The sequence below is a fragment of the Poecilia formosa genome, unplaced genomic scaffold (genome assembly GCF_000485575.1).
Source record: "Poecilia formosa unplaced genomic scaffold, Poecilia_formosa-5.1.2 Scaffold16, whole genome shotgun sequence".
NCBI lineage: Eukaryota > Metazoa > Chordata > Actinopteri > Cyprinodontiformes > Poeciliidae > Poecilia > Poecilia formosa.
In genome coordinates this window covers 35,198-58,469 of record NW_006799955.1, presented here as the reverse complement: position 1 = coordinate 58,469, position 23,272 = coordinate 35,198, and the positions used below count along the sequence as shown (strand labels likewise).

Genomic DNA, 23,272 nt, shown 5'->3' with positions numbered 1-23,272 from the left:
AGGCAAAAAGTTACGGGTCGAAAGGAACAAAAAGGAAAAAAATGATGTCTAATTTGTGTTAATACTTTTGCAAATTGTTAGAGTTGTGTTTGTAAGTGATAGTTCTATCCTCACTCTTTGGCCCATAGTGGACCTACACTGCCAGGTCGTCTTGCCGCGCCCGGCTGCTGGTGCCGCTGGTCCTGCTCAGGCGCCGTTTGTCCTTCAGGAAGCCTGAATGCAGCAGCGGCAGTGGCGAGCAGCCGTTGGGAAGCTCTGCAGGCAGCTGTTCGTATCGGATCCTCAGGAAGTCCTCCTCGTCCTCCAGGTTGTCACAGCTGTGGTGCTGCTCGGTCGCCAGGTTGGCCGAGTTCTGCTGCAGTGCCATCCTGGTGTTGAACGGGTGGGAGGCGATGGAGGTCATGGGGTTCATGGATCTCGGCGCGGTCAGGCATTGATCGAAATCCGGGGGTGGGGTGCAGGAGGCGGAAGGTTGTTGGTGTTTGCTGGATTCCAGCCCCGTGGACACGGCCACTGTCACGGCTTTGTGGTTGTTCTTCTGCAGCGTCTTGTTGCGTACGCACTTCTTGATGCTCTTCCAGCCGAGGTGGTAGAGTTCCAACACGGACAGCAGAAGAGACACGCCGGACACCACCAGCATGAAGACGATGAAGATGTTCTTCTCTGTGGGCCGGGACATGTAGCAGTTCACGGCGTTGGGACAAGGCCAGGTCGTGCAGAGGTACATCGCCTTGAGGAATATCCCGTATATGAGATACTGCACCACTATGAAGGTGACCTCCATCACTGTTCGGATCAAGATGCTCAGGATGTAAGTGTGGAGCAGGGCTCCCTTTAGGCGGACACGACCTATCCCCTCAGCTGCAGTCTTCTTCTGCTGGAAGAACTCCTTCTCCTTCTGCAGGTCTTCTCCATCGTCCCCTCTAGCCTCCCTCTCCTCCTGCTCGATCCTCTTCCTCTTCTCCTCCCTGCGCACCGTGTGCATGGCGTGGCCCATGTAGATGAGTGAGGGCGTGGAGACAAACACAATCTGCAACACCCAGTAGCGGATGTGGGCAATTGGGAAGGCGCTGTCGTAGCAGACGTTGGTGCAACCGGGCTGCTGGGTGTCGCACATGAAGTCGCTCTGCTCGTCGCCCCAGGAGGACTCCGCCGCCGTGCCCAGCACCAGGATGCGGAAGATGAACAGGATGGTGAGCCAAACCTTCCCGACCGAAGTGGAGTGCTCCTGGGCCTCTTCAAGGAAATTCCCAAGAAGACTCCAGTCTCCCATCTCTGCTCAAAGTCCAAGGACACACCTGGAATGAGGAAGTGGAAAAAAAAAAGAAAAAAGAAAAATAAAGTTTGCATTCCTGTTGAATGAAATGCCCTGTGTGTCAGATCAGGTGTTCAAAAATAGCTTCTCGGGCTGTGAAAAGCTTGAGTACTGGTCACGCTGGAATGAAAGCAACCAATTTCCCATGAGAGTGGCGTTGAGGAAGGCTAGGAGTCATTTAAAATAACACACGGTGGCTATTAAAAGCCTGCTCACCATTACTAAAGCAACAAGTTTTTATGACGTAAGAAATGAGAGCATGGTGAAACATTTTCCGTCTTTAATCAAGATCAAGATCACAAATGTCTTCAGAGGCTGGTTGTGGTAGAATGTGTTGATAAAACGACCTATTAGCAAACTGTTAAAATAGGAATAAATAGTTGTCTCTTGATTTGATGAGCAGTTCTTGAAATTAATATTTAACTATGTAATTTGGCAACATACTGCCAAATGCTTTGATTTGATTTATAAAATAATATTTAAACACAACTATTATCTTGAAAGTTATTTTTATGTTTCCTCCTAGAGTCTAGAGGGCCACATGACAACTTATGGTGGGCCATATTTGGCCCCAGCACCTTGAGTTTGACACATATGCATTAGACAGCATCATGATTTGGCTTTGTTTCTTCTCAGATTGAATTGTGTTTTTTTTTGTCAACATGGAGTTAATGCTCCGATGTGTTTACTTCCTGCTATGGAGACCAGACTCTTTTATGGGATGAGCACTTAAGCTAGCCGGTGACTTCTTCATTTGCTTTGGCTAAAGAGTCGTGAGCACTACTTTTAACCACATTAAATGTGAAATTCAAACAAATTAAATTTTTGTTTTTGTGGATATTTGCATCATGGGAACAGCTGTTTCTAATAGAGAAACAAGAACCACCACTGCTGAGGTGTGTAGACTTTTTTTTATATCCACTCTAATACTTTTAGTTTAAGAGGAATAATTCAATTTCATTTGTGCACAAGAGACAGGCAGGCAGAGAGAGAGAGAGAGAGGCAAAGTCAAGGCTAGAGCGAAGACTCTGTCCTTTGCAGTTGTGACCTGGCCTGAGCTGCAGGCAGGCAGATCACCATTAGTGCCAGCTTTTAATGTCCTCTGTGTGTCGCGCCTCCCGCAGATCCTCATCTCGACGCGTCAGTCGGTTTTCTACATCTAACCTCCTAAGCGGTATGTGAGAACATGCCGTCGCTGAAGCACGAGACCCAAACATGGCAGTGACGAGCTCTCAGCTGAGAATGACCCTATAAGGCAGCTCAACAGACGGCTTTATTGGTGCCACCGGTAACCTCCGGCCCCCCACATCATTAAAAGGTTGAGAGGTGACCCCTGACGCCTGCGTGCATGCTGCATGTACGTGTGGCCGCTTGTGGCTTTTACGGTGATGGATGAGCTGCAAGAAAGTAAAAGCTGAGAGGAAGAGTGAAAACACGACTCCCACTTTCAATCACTGCCTTACTTGGTGGGGTTATACAAAATGTGTACATTATTGAAAAGCTTTAATGGCGTCTGAAGTGGGAAAACGGTACACAATTTAACATGTAGCAGAGAGTTAATGTTCTCTTTTATTAACTCTTGGATGTGATCCATTAATGGTGATTTCTTTTGGAAGCAACACTTTGGTCCAGGGTTGTTCCTTGAACGAACACAATCGACTTCCCATCTCTCTTTCACCATCAGCAATTCCATCATCATAAATTCAGCTTTTATTGCAGCTGTATTATCTCCTAAAGATTCTTAACAGCAATCCGACATTTAAAACGAGGCTGATTTACTCGCCAGGAAAATAAAACCCATGGTTGCAGATTTTTGTTCCAAAATGAAAGCTACCACATTTACTCCATTGTTATTCCCATTTTGAAGAATGTGAAAGACAATATAAGGTATATTTATCAGCTGCGTAAGGACCTGTAACAGTTTGAGTCTAAGTGTACATTTAAATTTGTTTGGATCAGAGGACTGCTCTCTCACTGGCTTGAGGGTTTTTGGATGAAGGATTCTGGATATTGATTGGACTAATTGAAAATGCAAAGGGATATTTGGGTTTGGATTAGTGATTAGTGAGCTGGATCTTATCTCAAGGACTCCTCTTCCCTGGTTGCTGCTCTCTCCTAAACCTTGGGCGATCCGCATTTATGAGTAAGAAGAGTAACTGAGGAAAACAAAATCTCCTAATCTCACAGTGTGGCAAAGAGCAGCAGCATATAGTCACCAAACCATTAGATGCTCTCTACTTGGTAAATGGTTGGAGTGCCTGGTATTTTGAACAAATCTATTAAATACCAGATTATCTTATAGAAATCCTAGTGTGGCCGGTGTGGATAAAGTCTTTCAGCAAAGTTAAATGTTTAAATGTTTGGCCAAATCAACACAGAAACGGTTCATTTTGAGGATTTTCTCTCACATCAGCCAATAAAGGGTGTCAGTACATTTAGAGGTTGCTGTTTACAAAGTAACCTGAGAAAATCAGGAGGAAATAGATCACAGTTATGAAAACATTTGCATAGACTTCTAAACTTCAGGCCCGGCCAGGTTTGCCGAACCGGTGCGTAACGTAGGACAGTTTGTTTGGTCTGCTGCTTTGTTTCCTGAACACACCCACTACCTGCGACAAGCTGTGGGGAACTGGCTCCCAGCCTCGCTCGGATGAGGTTGATGATCTTTACTGGAAGTAAATCACAAACAGGCTCGGAGCTGAAGGAAGGGAATGAGATTCCAGCCAGCACAATGGCAGGAGGTTGCACATTAAAACAGCCAACGCTCTTATCAGCTGATACTGACAACAGGCTTCCCTCACCTGGGTGAAGCAACAAAAACAAAACATCGCAGCATAAATTCAGTTTTGAGATAAACTTCTTGTCCTCTGGGTCAGAAACAAAGGCGTTTGAGGAAAGTAACTTTGTTTTTAAAGAAAAATCTTGACCTACGTTGTAACAAAGTGAGACAAAAAGAAACAAGATACTGGTGGAAAAATTGGATTAGAAATGGTTGTTTCTTTCAAATAATTAATTCCTCTTCACCTTTGAAAGGTCTCTAGCTGTGGGTGTTTACTTGAGAAAACACAGAGTTACTACTGTATCTGTTGAGGATAAGACACAGTAGTAATTTAAATAATTACACAAAATAAAAGTTTTCCAGGCACAGAACTTTCTGGATGCATGGGGTAATAACATGCTTTGCTACTTTGGGGTAGCAGAGTAACAGTGGACTGCCACTCCCTCGCCTGCTGCTGCTGGTGGTCAGATGGTTGTAAGATAGTTATATGTCTTTTCCTTTACATACAAAACAGAAACATTTGAGTGTTTTGGGGAAAAAAAACACACCCAAAAATCAGCTCATCTGTTAAGCAAACTAACTGCTGGCTGGTTACCAGAGCAGACAGCCTGACTAATTAACCACCCAAACAATAACCTGTGTGATGTTTGTGCAGATCTGTAAAACAAATTCAGCTCTAGAAAATGTAAACATTTAGCATGCAAATACATTCTTTAAACATCATCATTATATAAGTAGCAGTCAATATGTCAGAATATTCTAGCAGTAGTGACAATAATAACTGCTTTGCTGTTAAATCCAGTTGTCAACTTATGTTTTACTTTTTTGTACGTAGCATACAACGGAAAATGCTTTTTTTTTCTTACACGAGAACATCTAACTTTATTTGCACTGTTCTAATATTAAATTTAGTCAACATAGTTATCGCATGACAGTCAAATACTAGAATGCACTAAGTACCCAATGCACAATGGTAAAAAAAAAATGTACCTGGAATAAGCAGACGATTTACTAGGGAGACCTGTCAGTGTCTTCCTGCCTTGACTGAGCTGTTCTCACTCTCAAAGGAAGCAATCTCAAACAATATGATTTCCGCCCAACAGAAGCGTCAGGGTTCAAAACTACAACTGACTGGACGTGAGAAGGGGCAGAGGTTACAGTCAGTCTCTTTCAGTAATTATTTTTGTAGTGCTAAAAGCGCTTTCTAATTGTCCGTCATACCTGTGCTGCTGGTAATAACCAGGGATTTACTGTGATCCGTCGTGCCCTTTGCCAAGCAGCCTGGTTGGCCTGCATATAATCATCCTTGTCAGGTTTGCTTAGAATCACAGTGAGGGTAATAGAGAAGCAATGAGCTATTTGGTGAGGGGGTGTGCAGAGTGGTACATTTCTCATATAAAATGGTATTATGCACCTGTGACGTATTTCTAAATTAAACTGAAAAATAAAGTCAAGGTTGACTGCGAGTTTAAAGAGCCAAATGAACAATAAAAATGAGAAAGCACATGGAATTTCACCTCTTAATTAGTTGGAGGTCAATTGAAACTCAACTGCGTGTGTCTGAAACTTGTCTGCACCGACACTGAGCTGCTCAGAGAGGTGACGAGAGAAAAAAACAGCTACTTCACTCGATCACTAAAGATGCTGCTCATGTAGCTCGATGCGATCATAACTGGAGAAACGCCACGTGCCTTTTCCTCCTCGCAAAACAATGATAAATCCTGCAGACTGCTGGACTCTCCTCGCTGTTGCCTTAGAGGGCAGTGGCTCGGATTCAGGAATCTGGTAAGCTAGGCAGCTAACAAGGCAGGAGAAACCCTGCAGACAATTTTGTACCACCTTCAAGTTATGTTTAGATGACTACCCAGCAAAGCTCTGAGCAATGGTTTAAAGTTCTTTCTGACAGGCCGTAACTCTTAATTGGTTTCCAGCACAACTAAGAATAAACTCACCCGATAACTTATAAGTTTGGGCACAAGTGCAAAACAGTAACGAGGCTGACTTTAATGTTTCTGCACCTTTCAGCGCTGACCCGCCATGTAGGATCCTGTTAGCGGACTGGGATACATTACTTGCTTTGTGCCATCCTTTTAAACACGCAGGCGTTTAGGTGGCATTGTTTACATTTCCTCGGGTTGTCTCAAATTGTCCGGGCTTGTTTAGACTGCAATCAGAGGAGGAAAAGGTGTTTACAATGGATGGTAAATTTAGGTTGTTTTGTTTCAAGCTAACCTCAGAAAATTGCTCTGATCGAGGCAAAATGCAAGACGACTCAAACTTGTAGACTGACAGTAACCGATAAATGAATGTTAGATTCAAATCTGATATAGTTTATATTCATTTTGACTTTATTTTAAGTCCTTTTCATGGAAGTAGTTTTCTGCCAAACAGATTAAACATGCTGCACACACAAAAAAGCACACTTTACAAGCTCTTGTTGATTACAGAAGAATCTCTTCTCACACATTCTCCTTATTACATTTAAATATAAATGTATAAACTCATCTCGCTTTAACTCCACACCACACCTCAAACCTGTTTATTTTTTTGTTACTGTTATTATTATTATTATTATTATTTATTAAAAATAAGTGTTTTTAATAATAATAACACATTTTCAACAAAACACTTTTGTGTAATTTTGTGGAAGTAGTGTGGCATTATGTGCTACGTAGCTTAAGGAGAATTAACTAATTTGTAAGGCATAATAATGCTAAAATCAACATTTTGTTTTATAAGAGGCTGCTGTTTGTGTCTGAATATGATGCTTTTTCTCCTAGCAGATTGTAAATACAGTGGATCAGCCTCCATTTGCTGTTCAGCATTCACCTGCCCACTGATTCTTTTTATGGAGCATATTTAGAATATTTGAAACAAGATGCAGTTTGGGAAAGTGAAGCATGAGCGCAGTGCTTCTTGACATGCATGATTTTAGCAGCTAACAGCAATCCAGGAAAATCCAGGAGCGTCATTTATATTCCTTCGCGCTGATTGGCTGTAGCTCAAAGAAATAAGAACAACCGTAGGTATCAGGTTCTGCTGTTGTGCTAAGGCAGTTTCCACTCTGCGTACTTACGCATATGAAGGTGGGTGCTTCAACTGTTAAAATAGGCCATTGTACGACTTTGAAGAGGTAGTTTAAAGTATTTTATCTATCTGTTAGGGTCTGTGCTCCCTAACCTCTGCAAATACTGGGCATCCACCATCGATCCTTTTATATTTCTTCTCTTAGCAGTACAAAGCTTAATTTGGAGCTTCAGTGTTGCATGGGATCCTGATTTTTTATTTATTTTTTTTATTTTTATCTCAGCCACAGCTCCCTGAACTTAAAAGGTTTCATTAATCTCACTTGAAACAGACATCAACAGCTCTGTAGAGGATGTGAAATATCCAGACTGTCATTTTCAGGCTAAGACGTTGGTTTTGTTTTATTTCTCAGTTTTGAGGGACTGACATCATCCTTTTTTAGCTTTGTTTGCAAGACGCGTCGAAGGATTGTTTTTCGGTCCAAGTTGCATGTAGCACATACGTTAAAGTCCCGCAGTTCTATATTTGAAGCGCGGCTTTAACACTTGCTCAGTTTTAAAAGTACAGCAGCTGTCTGGATGCTGGGCTGCAGGGTGGCGTGTATATCCTTCCCTGGAGGATTACAGTCAACAACGAGCGTGTTTAAGTTTAGCTTGTATTGACTCGGTGAAGCAGTGAGTTGGGGATTGTGTGACCTAGAAAGCTGATCTAACGCAGAATGAGAATGAGGGGGAGACCAAGGTTCCCTGTAATGTGAGTCACCTGTTGCTACCCTGCACACATCCAGGAAGCATCTAGGCTGCCATACATCAGTCAGGCCAGCAGAAGCTAGCGGGCCAACATGCTGCCTGCTACCTTACATGGCTCTACGGCTGTTCATCTGCCCACTGCTTTACACAAAGCCACGGCCTCGTTATGATCTATTGTTTGGCTGTTTATGGCAATACACTGGAACATTTAGAGCAGACAGCTGAGAGGTGTTTAATGTGCGGGACGTTTGGATGAACTCGCTCCCAAAAGAAATTTCTTTGTAGCTGCTATTTGTGGAGGGGGGACCAAATTAAATGTTTGGCACAATTTCATCCGTTTTTATCTGTTTCACCGTAGTCGGATGTAAAACATTCGTCCCTGGCAATGAACACAATTTGTGTTAGTCTACCAGCCATAAGGTACATTTACACAAATCTTTCCTTTTTGTTTATATTCTTCATCTCCGTACTGCACTGGCAGAGGAGGGGCGGGGGGCGGGGGAGGAGGGTTTACACTGGTGTTTTAGTCTTAGCGGTTCCAGTGTAAGTTTTTTAAAAAAAAGTACAGACATTTCTGAGTCTCATCAAGATTAAAATCGAGCACGGATCTGTTGCTCTCATGATTACTGAATGTGTTTTAACCAGAGTGATGATGCATAAACATCTTCTGCTGCACTGCAGGTAGACAGTCTGATACACATTCAGTATAAATGCGAATCACCAGGCCATTACATCGATAAAGTTAAAGTATCCAAGTCTGAGCCCTTATGCTTTATACGTTGCTTAAGTATTTAGCCTGTATTCATCTGTGAGGTTACATGTTAGGTTTATTGTAGCAAAATTATTCATTGTATACTTTTGTATTTCAATTTGATTTTTAAATTAAAATATTAAATACCTTTCCAGCTCAGTGACCCACACCTCTAAATGACTGTAATGCTGCAACTCTCTATGATGAAATTCAGTAATAATTATCATGACTTTTATTCTGTTAAATGTCTGCTTTTTAAGCTGATGCGTTTCATAGATACTCTTGGATTATTTCCAATCTTCACCGGGAAATGGCGCTACAAACAACGCAACATATAAACAAGTTCAAAATATTTAATGTAAAAAGGGGAAAAAATATTGACATGTGAACCACAGCAAAAAAAAAAACAACAAAAAAAAAACTGCTTGTGGTACATAAAATCTTAAAAAACACATTTTGTTCACAATACCTGAAAATTTCAAATGAAGCAAGTTGTTGTTTGAAGGTTTCCCTGAATAAAGTGATGCATTTTAGAGTAAAACATTTTATTTTGTCATGTTTATACTTTTGCTAAACTGCAGAATTTCCTTCACTTCCTTCATTAAAGTTCTTCTCTCTGTTTCACTACAGAAATTTGTGGAGGAAATAAAATAACAGATTTATAAAATATTGACTGAAGGTCATTTTGATAATTAATCCCTTTAATTTGTAGCTTGAACTCAATAAATCCTTTACGTTGATTTAATGAAGAATGTAAATAATTTTTAGTTTATCGTCTTCTATAAATCAACGCTTACGCTGATGATCTTATTATGTTTGTTCATGTAATAAGAATAAAATCAAAAGATTTTTTTTTATTGTCTAGAGATACAAAGATGTTTTTTTTTTATAAATCAATCAATTTATGTATATATGTTGATCACGTCATCACAAAGTGCAATAACAAAAAAAAAAACAAAAAAAAAAAAACAAACAGAAACAAGAAATCCCAAAAACAAAATGAAATAAATAAAACAAACCCAGGGGAACAATAAAATGTAAAGAAATGTGTAATTAATTGAGGTAACATTGGGAGGTTAATGATGATATGGAGACATTACAGGTAAATTTAACAACTTTAAAGAACAAGGAAATGTTCTATAATTGTGATAAAATTGTTAAAACTAATGTCACAAATAATAAAAATAGGAATAAAACAAATAAATGTTCATTAGTCACAACAATAAAACAAGACAAACAGAAGCAGCAAATAAACAATTTCAAGTCAAACAAAAAAAAGGCAAAAAAAACAAAAGTTGAAAAAATTCAAAAAAAAATAAAATAAAAACAAAAAAAAGCAAAAAATAAAAAGTTAAAAAAAACTGAGTTAGAATCCCAAAGCAAAAGTATTAAGTTAGAAATGTCAATTCACTCATATGTAGTAGAGATAATCTTTTACTGTTATTTGCCATGTCATGGATTAAAAGCGATGAGAAACGTGAAAGCACTAAATTACATTTTCAGCTGTCAGATCATGAGACAATCCTGACGAAATGTTTCCCCAAGTCTATCATTTGCTAAGTAAACGTCGCTGGTGGCGCTTGGTTTAAACGTCCCCATTGCTGCTTTTTGTTTGACTCTTTGAGTCTTTTGTTGAGAGTTATAAAGACAGAAGAGAGCGATCGGGTCGAAGACTGTACCTGCCAGGGAGGACAGCGACTCTAACAAACCCCAGGCCTCCATCAACAAATCATCCCCGACCTCACAAACTCCACCGCAATCTGGCAGCAACGTCTGAGAGTCCCCCCCCCCCTTCCCCGTTCTCTACAGGCTTCACAAAATGGAGATGCATCACGTTTATAAACAAACTTACCTTCGGTTCTGCTTGTCTTGACTTCTGCTCAGGTAGAAGGTCTTTATCCGTCTGCTGATATGAGAGGAGATCAAGTCCTTCTTAACTTCTCGGTGAAGATGAAGAGCGCAGAGCTGTGAGTGAGGTTACCTTCTTCTAAGGAACATCAGGAGGAACTGGTTTTAGCGGTGGCATCTGAGTGTTGACTTATTTGTCCACACCAGAAGAGTAGCTGGGGCATCACAAGGGAGAGTGTGTGTCTCCCCCCCATCCCGCCTCCGTACCCCCCCCACTCGGACCTCCCCTCTCCCTCTCTTCCTCCTCCTCCATCTCCTCCTCTTCCTCTCCCACCTACCCCTTTTTACATCTCACATCCCTGGTGCTCTATTTTTTGCTGGGAAGCATTCTCCAGCAGACGGGGAGGAAGTGGAATTGTTTTCGGAGATCAATGGCAATTCCGCCTCGGAGTAAATGTCCAGAGCGCTTCAAGTGACTGTGTGTTCTTTGAGTTTTACACTTCTGCTTTGTCTTCATCCACTTAGAAGTTGTCCTTGTACAAATGAGACGTGTTTCAGCACAGCAAAGCCATGTGATGCAACCGACATTTGTGTTACCACAAGCGGCAGAGAAAAGCCGTGTAGAGAAGCAGTCATGAGGTTTTGGTGGAAGCACTATACCTGCTTTGTTCGTCTGCTCGTCCCTGGAAAATCCTGATCTGAAACCACCGCTTCAAGTTGGGAAACCTTACGACTCTTTAAGTGAAAGCACTATTCCTCGTTATCTGTCCTGCTTTTTCCATAGTGATCCATTTGACATAACCACTGTGAATCTCAGCCTCGGATCAGTTTCCACGGTCTGCTGACACAGAGATGTTGCAATGAATATTCTGGGTATTTTTTTTTTAGCTTTAATTCCTCCTTGCTGAAGGCTGATGTTCATTCAAATGAATGTAATTTTGTTGTTAGGGCACACATGCAGTCTAGGTCAAAGTTCATGGCTTTGGCTCTGGATTTAGAGGGCCTTTGACAATTGTTACTTGGGCGAATTAATGCTTATCTTCTCCTCTTGTTTAGGTAATTTTGCAAAACCCCACAGTTGTCTCTGATGTATTGGACTGATCACAGAAAGAACTGATGCAAGGAATGAATCTGGTTTTCTACTTGCTTCACAGCTTCATATTTGAAAGCTGAGGAAAGGGCTAATTTAATAGCTTTCTGAGCCTCAAAAGACCAAACACAAGTGGTTTTGGTCACCAGCTTTCATGCAGTCACTATTAACATGCACATCATGTTATTTTGCGGCTTTTCATGAATCATGTGAATCATTCTTTTTGCATGGTAGATTGAAAGAACAATCCACCATCTTTTTCAGACTCAAACTGGGCACTGAAGTTTGAAATGGGTCCCTTCAAAAGGACACACACACACACACACACACATCTATTCTTCCCAGCTACGCAGATTAACCAAATGCCTTCAAGTCAAGAAGTTTTCTGGTCATAGGACCACAAGTACGTTTGGAGGAATGAACAAAAGCCAGGCTTTCAACACCATTCAAAGTGGTGGAGATGTCTTCCTGCTGAGCTCCTGCTTAGCTGCTGGTGGTATTGGTGCATTGCACTCAGGTAGTTTACTCTCCCTGCAATGCCGCTGTAGGAATCAGGACTAAATCAAACGAAAGCAGAAACCTACCATGGAAACATCAGTATTTGAGGTGGGGATAGTGCAAATAGTTCTCCATAAATGTGTAATTTTATTCTTGTGCAATTACTACAATAAATTAAAATACATTAAATATTTTTTTTTAAATGAATCATTAATAGCCAACAAGTAATTTGACATTAATCCTGGAGAAGAGCACGTATACTGCCTTGAACTGTACAGAGTGCGTTCTCCTACACTAGACGCAAATCATTTAAGACATACTTGTAAGAATTTAATTTTGCTTTATTACAATTGAATAAAAAAAACAAATTTATAGTTGGCTTTGATTTTGTAATCTTGATGAGATGAATTATAAAAAGGATAATTAGATTTAGGAAATTGGTTTACAATGATCCTAGACGCAATACAGTATTACAAACACAGTTTTGATTTGTAAACCTTGGATGCTTTTGTGGAAATGTAAGAAAGGTTGATCCTGTTGGGGATTCCTCCAGACTGAAAAGCACAAACTGGACCTGATTTAAGGAGATACGCGTGCCAAAAAAAGCAAATCACTCTTCCCCTTTGTAAGATTCACAGACATAATAAAGGTTTCACAAATAAAACTGAGTTTTAAACAACTTCTATATATAGTGTGGATGATCTTGTCGAGGGGTTTGCACTTTCTTTGCATGCTTGTGTTTTTTCTGGATTCTTTCACAATCCAAGACATTCATGAAAGGCTTAATTTATTTATACCTACAGCAGATACCAACTTAAGAATCACTATTAAAATCAGCTTAGAAACTTATAGCTAGATTATGTTGTCTTTTTCCATATGATCAGATTAGCAGACTGACCCTGTGTGACAAAGTAATCAAAGACTTGGAGCGTTGATTATCTTTCTGGGTGACTCATTTTGTTGCTTGCTGCCAGTGTCGTGGCCTAATCAGGGGTCTGAAAGTCCAAATTCACACACACAACAACTGCGCCTTTAAACATGAATCACAGAAATGTTTTGTGAGGTAAAAATAGCCGAGGAAAAGAGTGGTAAGGATCTCATGACAAAACCCTCTTAGTCTTCTGATCAAGAGCTTGGACTCTTAACTTCTGCCAGTTATTAAGCATGTGCTGTGTAGTGTTTATATGGATTTATAATGTATATAATTTGCATGTGAATCCACTTTCTTCTAGCATTTTGTCCTCTAAGATTGAGTTCTTCTGGATCAGGTTTTGTAAGGATGTAGCAGCTGCTGCTAGCTGCAGATAAATCTAATGTTTCTCAGTTTGAAGGCCATTTCTGTCGTGCTGATCATCAGAATTGAATTTGGAAGTAGATTGTCATTCAGTGATGTGTGACACAATCTGATGTTCCTTCACACATCGTTTCAGTGCATTGTTTATAGTTTTTCTGCAGCAGAAGAGTGAAGAGTGGTTTCTTAATGGTGGTTCATATATCAGTAGCTTAGTGCCAGCTCGGACTACAAGAGAAGCCAAATTAATAAAAAGCACCAAAGTTCTCACCATTATATCATATTACACTTCAAACTTATTTTCAAGTATCTAACTATAAGTGCATAACTGTCTAAATCTTGGGGGGAGTTTTAAATTACATTTAACCTGTGTATACAACTTTAGTGAAAAAGTTGCAGGCACTAATACTAGTAATCTGCAGTATTATTTGCTCAGTATGAGGTAAAAAAAAAAAAAAACTTTAATAGCAAGCAAATGATAACAAAGAGTCAACATAGCAGACACTGACAGTATTTCAGGCAAGTCATGATGTCCTCAGGGCCATGACAGCTTAGCAACAGAGCTCTGACTAGATTCGCTATTACAGATTGTGAGAAAACACAGCAAGTATTCATGTTTCGCTACGGCAGAGAATTCAACAAAAAGTGATACATCTGCTGTGTCACAGTCAGAATCCCTGCAACAGTAAACCAGTCAAAGTGTTTTAAATGAGAAAAAAGCACAAATAACATTACAAAAAAAAGGTACTGCCGAGTTGACACTGAAGAAAGTAAAACATAAAAGGGAAAATATTACTACTTCTACTTCTATGGTATTAGTATGGAAATTGAAACTTTCATTCCAAACGATCAATACAAAAAGTATCAACTTTCTTTGCCTTAACTTTATGGTTTGTAAAGGATTGAATGCCCAGTTTTATTTCTACTTCCCTAATTAGTAAAGATTGATGGAACTGTTTATGTTTTTATTATTTTGAAAGCAACGTTCCTATATTTTTGCTTCTTTATCATCAAAAACAAAACGGGAAGGTGGTTGTCTGGAAAATTTGTTCCTCTAAAGGGATCGGCCTGGAAATGGTGGGAAACAAAGTCGAAGGAATGTGGAATCATGAGTGTTGTAAAAGATTTAACCACTTCATTTAGCTTCAATATTCCCCAGTGCATATGGAGAAAAAAGTGAATTGCCTTAATAGTAAAATGAAAAATATGGATTCACCTTGTAATGTGCTATTTAAAAACACTTATTTTTTTACAAGTATAACTATTAACATAAGTGTGCAAAACAGTGCTTACTTTAATGTTGAAATAGGTAACGTTTATAAGTGAAACCTGTAAACTTTTAAGTTGAAATTTGTGGTTTAACTAATTCAAAAATATTATGGAGATAAAGTGACAAGCAACGACCAACAGCGAAAAAAGAAAAAACACAAAACACCAAGGACCCAGCATGGAACACCGAAGGCCCAAGACTCCTATAGATACTTTTATTTAGGTAACATTACAAAACATCATAAAATACATATTCATTATTATACAGATAATACTCAGCTATACATTCCTAATCCTGGAAAACTATTTGATGTTTAGGATTAACTTCAGGATAGGATCAAAAGACAAAAATACAAAACAAAGATAAAATACATTCAAAATTTTACATTTACAAAATTACTTCTCAGCAGTGTTTTTTTTTTTTTATTATTAAACCAAAGTAACTGGGAATGCAATGAGTGCAACATTTTACTCTCACACACTTATAAACAAGAATCTTTAGATAAGATTCGTCTGAATGCAGAGAACAGAGAAGGATTAAATAAACACACATGCACTGCAACATCATACATGGAAACCATCTGAAACCTATGATATCCATGGCAACATCAGCAGCTGAATTTAGTTTGTGTTTTTGACCTAAACTGTGACAGTGAAGACAAAAAACAGCTTTCCTTACAGGCGCCTTTCGGCTCCAGAGAGTGTCAGAGAGTCTTACATTTGTTTTATTCCAGAAGTTTTCATTAGATTATTGAAAGCTGAATGAAAGCAAACAAAATTCAAGTTGTGGACCTTGTCAGTTCCTCCTCCACCCTGCCCAGAACAAGGTTATCAAGATATGGAGAGAGTTAAGGGTAAGCATGTATTCTTAATGGCACCAACCAATGCCACGGAGCCACAAGCTGCTCAGTGTGCAGTCGTGGAGGTCAAGTAGTCTGACAAATGCAGGAAGACAGATATCTACCAGAGCCCTCATCCAGGGCAGCCTCGAACTGAGGACAGACGGACTGCGTGTGCACACCAGTGTGAACAGATTGACTTTGTTCTGACTATATGGTTTACATTTGCATGTATGGATGCATGCTCATAATATAGTTTTAAAAACAAGCTGTGAATGAAAGGACTGTGCAGCAGAAGTGATAAGGATGAAAGGCAGGTCAGACATACAGCAATGTTTGTTAGTCCTGCTGGGCTAAATTTATTTTTAGTTCAATAAATGGAATAAGCTGTTTTTCAACAAAATGTTTTTATATATAATCACATAACCCTTCTCGTGTGAATAAAGGATTTTCTTTTGCAGTAACACAATCTTTCTTTAATAAATTTTTTAGTAAAAATCAAGATTTGAAGAGGGGGAAAAACAACTAATATTTGATCACTGTGAAATGTGAATTTTTTAGCTTTTAGTGAAAAAAACAAATGAAATTTCAATGTAAAAATAAAAACAATGACTTTGTTTTAGCTTAAAAACATATTCTGAATATATTTTACCATTGAAAGAGTGAGTACAAACATGCAACATTAAAATTTAAGCGGCATTCTTTTATTCAAATCCTGGTTTTTATTCAAATCCTTTCTGTGGAAGTATAGTATAGTATAGGAATTACTTCCACAGGAAAAAAATGTTAAAACAGAACTGTTTTAATAAAAGCACCAGTCGCACAAATACAGACACCGGCATGACTCCTAAAAAGTGAACTGCATTTTATGTTTAAATTTTAATATGAATGTTAGTAAACTTTTTCTTTGTAATCGATGACTTCCTCTGTCCCTGAACCCTTCATATGATGGTTTTAGACACTTTTCACAATGGGACATTAAAAAGGCTCATAGTCAGAGAAAAATTAATACAGTTCTTAAAAGATTTTTTGCCTCTACTGACTTTTATCACAGCAATCAGACAGAAAAGGGACCAGAAAGACGAAGGGCTAGAGATTATTTAAACCCTGGATGGCACTGAGCAGAAATAACCTTTTTTATGTTCATGGTGTTTCACCTGATTCAGGCAAAACTGGGCTTGAAGCAAATATTTTATGTGATTTCTCATTCCTTTTCTAATGTCTCTATTCTGGTTGCTCCATAAAAGTTGAATTGTGAATTGAAAGTCTAATAGTTGTGCTATGAACAGATTCACTCACCTGAGCTGTGGATTTTTGCAGCTCCTTCAGAGTTCAGAGCTCTGATTACCATGTTCTTTTCTGTTGGTACACATGATAAAAAAAAAAAAAAGATCAGTTTTATTTCTAAAGCACCAAATAAAGATACGCTGCTTTAGCAACCTGGTTGTGAACCGATACTAGTGTTAATCATATTTGGATGTCTGATTATGGTTAAGAAAAGGCAACTTTTTAAAAAATTCACCATTAAAATATGTCTATCACTGAGTTAATGTTCAATCTCTGCCTCTTTTTCCACGTCTTGTGTTTACACTTTACTATATCAGTGTTTTATGACTTCCTAAATGCGCTGGTTATTGTCTGAGGACTCAGTGTTAAGTAACTAAGTGGATATATGTGAGAAACTTACGGGTGTTTTCTGGAGGATGCTTGGCCGTGTGCACCGGCCCTCCTATCCGTAGATTACATTGTATTCAACAGCAGGTTGACTGAACAGACCTGAGGGTATGAAATCATCCTTTGTCTAGCCGTGCTGCCCCTGATAAAGCCAGAGGGTGTTACCCTCCTTTGAAAATGGCCTCCAGGCCTTCAGGCAGTGCTTCCTGACCTCCGTGATACGCACACCCACAGTTTTCCTGATGCATTGCGCTTATCAGAAACCCAGTCACCCATCAAGTAATTTGATCCAAAATCTCCATTGTTTTTGTCCTCATTTGACTCCGTTTCTTAAAACTGAAATATGCAACTTCCCACTGAATCTTAGACAGAATATCGTAAATTCAGGGTTCAATGGTAAAGATTTCCTCAGTTTGACAGACATTTTCCTCTACAGCAGTTTTACCTTGTTGCAGGTTTAAGAAACTTAGATTTTAGTTGTTTTTTTTTAAATTCTCAGCTGTTTTACCTGGCCAGAACATTATTAACATGTGACATTAAACAAATAGATCAGCCCATCAGGAACTAATGGAAACATGAGAACAAGCTCCACAGTATTAGCTATTTCTGATTCAGTTTTTGTTCTGATCAGTCCTTGTTGATACGACCGTCAGTCTGTCTTTGGATCAATCGACACAATTTTATTGGATAAAGGATAAAATATATATTTTTTATCTTGAAGTTAAATAGGTATTAAAACAAAATGTTAAAAATGCAGTTAAGATGTGTTTTTAAAATCTTAATTGAAATTGATTGGTATTTGCGTAGCCTACTCAGAGTAAAAAAATCTAAGAACAGCGTAAGAAATAGGAGTTACTGACTGTTCTTGTATAGGTGGAGAGTTTTATTTGCTCAAAACCTTTTGATTGTTAAATTAAAGGCAAAAACTTTTCTTGTTTGGTGTCATCCACTAAACATCTGCTATTTTTCAGGACTGATGTTTTTCTTTTTACAGTCCTGCTGTTTGCCCAAACGTTTTGCTGTTGCTGTTTTTTAGAAAAGTGTTGTGTATTTTTGTTATGTTCTTCCCCTAGACATGTCTGAAAATTTGGAGATGCTTTGTATGTAAAAATGTGGAAATCTAAAAATTTTTTAGAAGAAATCAAGATCTTGAGGACATATTGCATTTTAAGTTGGTGTAATCTTTTCAAAGACAACGTTTTTATCATTAATTTCCTCAAATGAGAGGTGAAATAGAACATTCAAAAATATAAAAATATTTATTCCAATGAAAATTGCACATATTAAAATGGTGTAACAATATGTAAAGCATTTTCATAGCTTGTGATCTGACATATTTGTCATTAGACTGGGTCATTGTTTGGCTGTGAGGGTCATTTGAGGAATCTCACATCGCTGAGAGGTTGTGGGTCAGGCTGTGGGAAAGTTATGATCCTAATAAGACCTGCAGAAAAAAAACAAAAAACATCAAAATACAAAAACAAAGTTTAGCGTTTTAAGATTGTCCTGTGTCATGTGAACTCCAAAACACTCATCCTACACTACAATATCTGTCTTCCAGGTCTTTAAATCCAGTCACACATGGCACTTATATCCTTCCTCTGTTAATGCCTCCTGTCCACCCTCCTCCCACCGCTCCTCCATTGTGTGAGCATCGACTCTCCTTACCCTCCTCTCCCTCCCAGCGAACTGAGAGGAAGCTGCCTTTCCACTTCCTTTTTCACTGGTGAGAACAATTCCTGCCTCGTCTCTCACACCGTCTCTCTTTTTCTCATAGGGACGGACTTGCCAAAGTGCACAGAGCTGCTGGCTTTGTGACGCATATGACCCACTGATTTAAAAACTGGCTACTGGTTTGTCCAAAGCATGATCCTCTACAATGACTCAACGTGAAAGAAAATAATTCTGAGAAAGTGGAAGCGGTTAAAGAGAAAACTCCTTGGTGACACCTTAGCACATACAACGTGACTAATATTTTATCAGTAATGACAATAAACTCTGGCATAAATACTTTGGATATTAGAGCAACCTATGCAGCACTTTAGGACATAAACTTGGGTATAAAATTAATATTATTTTTCTCTTTTATGGTACCCTGGTATATTGTCCTAGTTCTATCTTCTTTGAGGCCTTTTTAAAAATAATTACTGTACATTGTGACCATAAATTAGATAATATTACCTTAATGCAGCTCAAAAGGCTAACCAATATTTTTAAAGAATTAGATCTCCCAAATTTCTATGTTACTGTTTGTAACCAGAGCTGTTCTGGTTGTTTTATTGGTAAATACTGATTTTCTGCAGGTATGCACAATAGAAATAATACATTTTGTGACTATTATTCAATGCATATATGTGTTCTTGTCTATTAATGTCTTAATTGTAGATTTTTTATGCTGCTCAGCAGGTTAAATGCACAAATCCAGCCTGAGAGATAAACTTTCAATAGATGGCAGCATAATTGTCAAAATTGATGCGTGAACATTTGATTAGGTGAAATAATGAACGTTGACGGATTCAAAACCACAGAAAATGGCAAATCACAAACAATTTAAATTATGTTTTTGTCTCTGTTCTTTGTCCATAATGTTGTAATTTTTGAGGGGAATTTTTTTCTTTTGCACTTGAAGCCAAAAACATCACAATAAATCAGACTGTTTGAACATCTGCGAGTTTTAAAAGGACATAAAAGTGGTTGTATGAGTTTTGCAAAAGGCAAAAAATGAATTAATTTATCTTAGCAGTTGCAGTATAGTTAAATACAGATCTTGAACTAAAATATACAACATAATTTCATTTAATTTCCAGTCTAATTTTGCTATAATAAAAAAAACCCAGTATAACCACAATTATTATTTTCGAATATAGATGTATCTTTAGAGGTGTAAGGGGATGCTTTAGTTTCCACATCACTGCTCATGTTCTTGTGACTAAATCTATTTTCCAAATATTCAGAATTGTCTTGTAAGAGTTTGATACAGGTGGATAAAACTTATGTCACTTTCTAACATCACTTTAAATCACTTTGATATACTGAGAAACTGTTGAGGAAATCTTTTGTTCACTTTAAAAACTGTGACTTTCAAAATGCTTGCTACACTTTGAAACAGATAATATACTCATATCTACTTTACACCACACTGTGTCTTTGAAGGCAAAGAAAAATCTAAAGGTATTGTGAATCTTAAAAAAATAAAAATTTCTCAGAATCTCTCAGTAAAAAAAAAAAAAAAGTCAGAGTATAAGACAGCAGCAAGTCCCCTTACAGACACAGGGGGGTGGTATGAGCTGGTGTTATAACCGGACATGGGAGGGGAAACCTTAAGCATAAATTCAGGTAGTGAGTCAAAGCAGCTCAACCTTCTCACCATTTAAATACACAACTCCCTCTTGTAATCTTGACAACAATCAATCTGTATTTTACTCTCCAGTAAACATTCAAACAATAACCGGCAAAAATATTTACCAGAGGAAAAACGTAGAATTTTTGAGCAGCACTTTTTCTTTCAAATGACGTATTTTATTGCTGCAGATACCCAATTTTTTTTTTTTCACAAGGAGTTGTGTTTCTGTTTGACAGTTCCTGTAGTAAAATATGTTCGAAAGGCCTGGTTATGCACTTGCAGGGTCTTAATGACCCTTTCCCAAGAGGCTGTTGTCTTTGTGTGCAGCTAAGCACATGAAGGACAGCGGCCTGGTCCAAATTCAACAAATCTGACCTCACAAACACAATGGTGTCAAGAACTCAGCCCACAGAAAAACAATGCTGTGGTTTGGGACCAGATGTGACAGATGTTGAAGGGCAAATAAGAGAGCGTATGTGTTTATGCTTCACACTGCACAAACATGATTTGACAATTGCGATTGATTGATGTAAAGTTAATCTTTTTGACTGCTTGATCTTCTGACACTTTAAATAGACTAATGAAGTAAGAACCAAGAACGCACAATCAGGTAGCCTCATTAAAAACATATTTGTTTAATACAACCAAAAAGTTTGATTTCCTCAAAGTGAACAAAAATCTATATGCTGTACATTTACCAGTTCTATACATCCTGTATAAATACACATTTTAACAATTGTGGACAAAAAATGTATGTAAAAACTATTTTACAGCTGGATTATTCCCAGTTGAATTTTGTGTGTGTGTGTGTGTGTGTGTGTGTGTTTTATGTGAGAATTTTTTATTGCTAAAATTAATATTTGAGTATTGTGGAATAACATAAGTATTTTTTTTGTGTGTGCAGTAAAAACCAAAATTAAAAATGCTAAAAAATATGTTGACTCAGATTGTTCCTATGTTGATTTTTATGAGAGCATTTCCTTGCTCATATATTTTTCTTATCACCTTTTTTTACAGTATATTTTTTTGCGACCTAGGGACACAGGTAGAGCATAAAATTAAGAGATCGAGATTCTGTGCCAGAAAGTCAAAAGGAAGTTTGATTTTCTACATAAAAAAGCTGAGAACTGGTCGACCCTCCATGATGATAAAAAGGCACCCGTCCATTGAACTCCAGTTGTTTAGAGGGATTGGTTCCTTGAGGTCTAAAGCCTCCATTGAAATGAAAAGACGGGATATTCAGAGTGTCGACTCATGAAAAAAAAAGATCACAAAGAGAAAAACTGAGTTGCTGAGTTAGAGGGTTGCTACAACACAAAGAGAAATGGTGAAACTCACACCCACTAACTCAAATATAAATGTATGTATGTTTGCACACTGAACAAACAAGTGTTTGGAAACGAGAACCTGTCTGGAGCCCTAAGCCTTACGCCATTCAGGTCTTATTGTTCTGCCATGTCATGGGATGCAGCGCTGTCCCCCGAGGTCAGGTTGTATCTCTAAGGGTCATCGCTGATACCATCTCTGTAAAACTGCAGTGAACGCTTCTCCTCTGTCTGCAAGTCCAGAAACCAGACGATTCGTGAGAGAAGTTCATGTGACTGACAAAGAGAGGTAATAAAAGATATAATGTGTTTTTCTTGGAAAGTATCTTTTGTTGCTTAAAAACTGGATTTACTTGTCAAACTGACCATTTATAATCTTCATATCTACTAAAATGACCATGTGCATTTTTTTTTTAAATCACATGAACCGAAATTAATGTAGATGTGGAAGTACGATACAAATGATACACAAACCTTTTGTTCTCAAAATACAACCTTGTTTACAAAACTGACATTTTTAAAAAGAATCTACAAATCATTTACTTCTTCCAAAACAAGATAACCTACTATACAAATAGAGAAATATGTGAACTGACTTGGACCTACAACATAAGTAAGTCCAAGAAAAACTTCAAATAAAGTGAGTTTCTCTACTTATCTTGACTATATGAAATGTTTTACTTGTAGTTAATGTGCTCATGCTCATAAACAGCCAGTCTGAGCATACAGATATGCAGATTTGTGATTTCAAAAGCAACTCTCAGCATCTCAGCAGTAGAGAAGCTTTCTTAAGCAGTGCCTTCTGTTGAGATTAAATAAAATCAATAGTGATATGATATCACTGAACTTGTATTACGTTAGTGGAAATGCAGCACCAGCCTAACTTTCCTTCAGTACAGTAGTCAGAGAAAGATTTTAGCTGTTTTTCTAAAGGCCTTTGAGTGATGACAAAACTGTGCCACTTCTGATTCAGTTCTGAGGTCAACCAGAAACACAAAGGCCCAATGAAAAACTACATTGTTGTCTCAGGGTGATATAGGTAAATGGCATGAACAGAATGACTTTTCCCAATCTTGTTAGAATTTAAGAAAAATATTTTTTGAGCCCAAGTAAGAATGGTTAAGAAAGTGTTTTTCCTCAGGGAGTGGTGGGAGATGTTCATTGTGTGAGAGCTAACAAGAAGGCCAAATCAAACCAAGCTGGTGCCAACGTATGTTCGACCACATAATGCATATTGTTAGATCAAACAAATGTCTTAAACTGCGTCATATTGATAAGCTCAGTGCAGAAATACGATTTAAGTTACTTCCAGACACTCTAAGGCCCTTCAAGCAGCGTCACATGGCACCACAGCGCCATAGGCAGATGATCACCACACTATATGTTTGTTAGCGTGTTAGCATCCTGATTAAGGCCCAGTTGGTACCCTGCGAAGGTCTAATCTGGCCTCACGCCTCAATGCACGTGCTCAATA

General features: G+C 38.4%; 1 protein-coding gene across 2 annotated transcripts in view; it reads right to left on the bottom strand.

Annotated features, from left to right (window-relative positions):
- gja5a (gap junction protein, alpha 5a) overlaps positions 1-23,272 on the bottom strand; it is a 28,574-nt gene continuing 5,302 nt past the window's right edge. Inside the window, exons 1-2 of one of the 2 annotated variants that reach the window (XM_007546344.2) lie at positions 10,474-10,715; positions 1-1,298 (exon numbers count right to left, since the gene is read on the bottom strand). In XM_007546344.2, coding sequence (XP_007546406.1) covers positions 134-1,273 — 1,140 coding nt within the window. In that variant the 5' untranslated portion in view covers positions 1,274-1,298; positions 10,474-10,715 and the 3' untranslated portion in view covers positions 1-133. Of the gene's footprint in view, positions 1,299-10,473; positions 10,716-23,272 lie in introns of those variants that run through there. The other variant, XM_016668557.1, reaches the window with a different exon arrangement.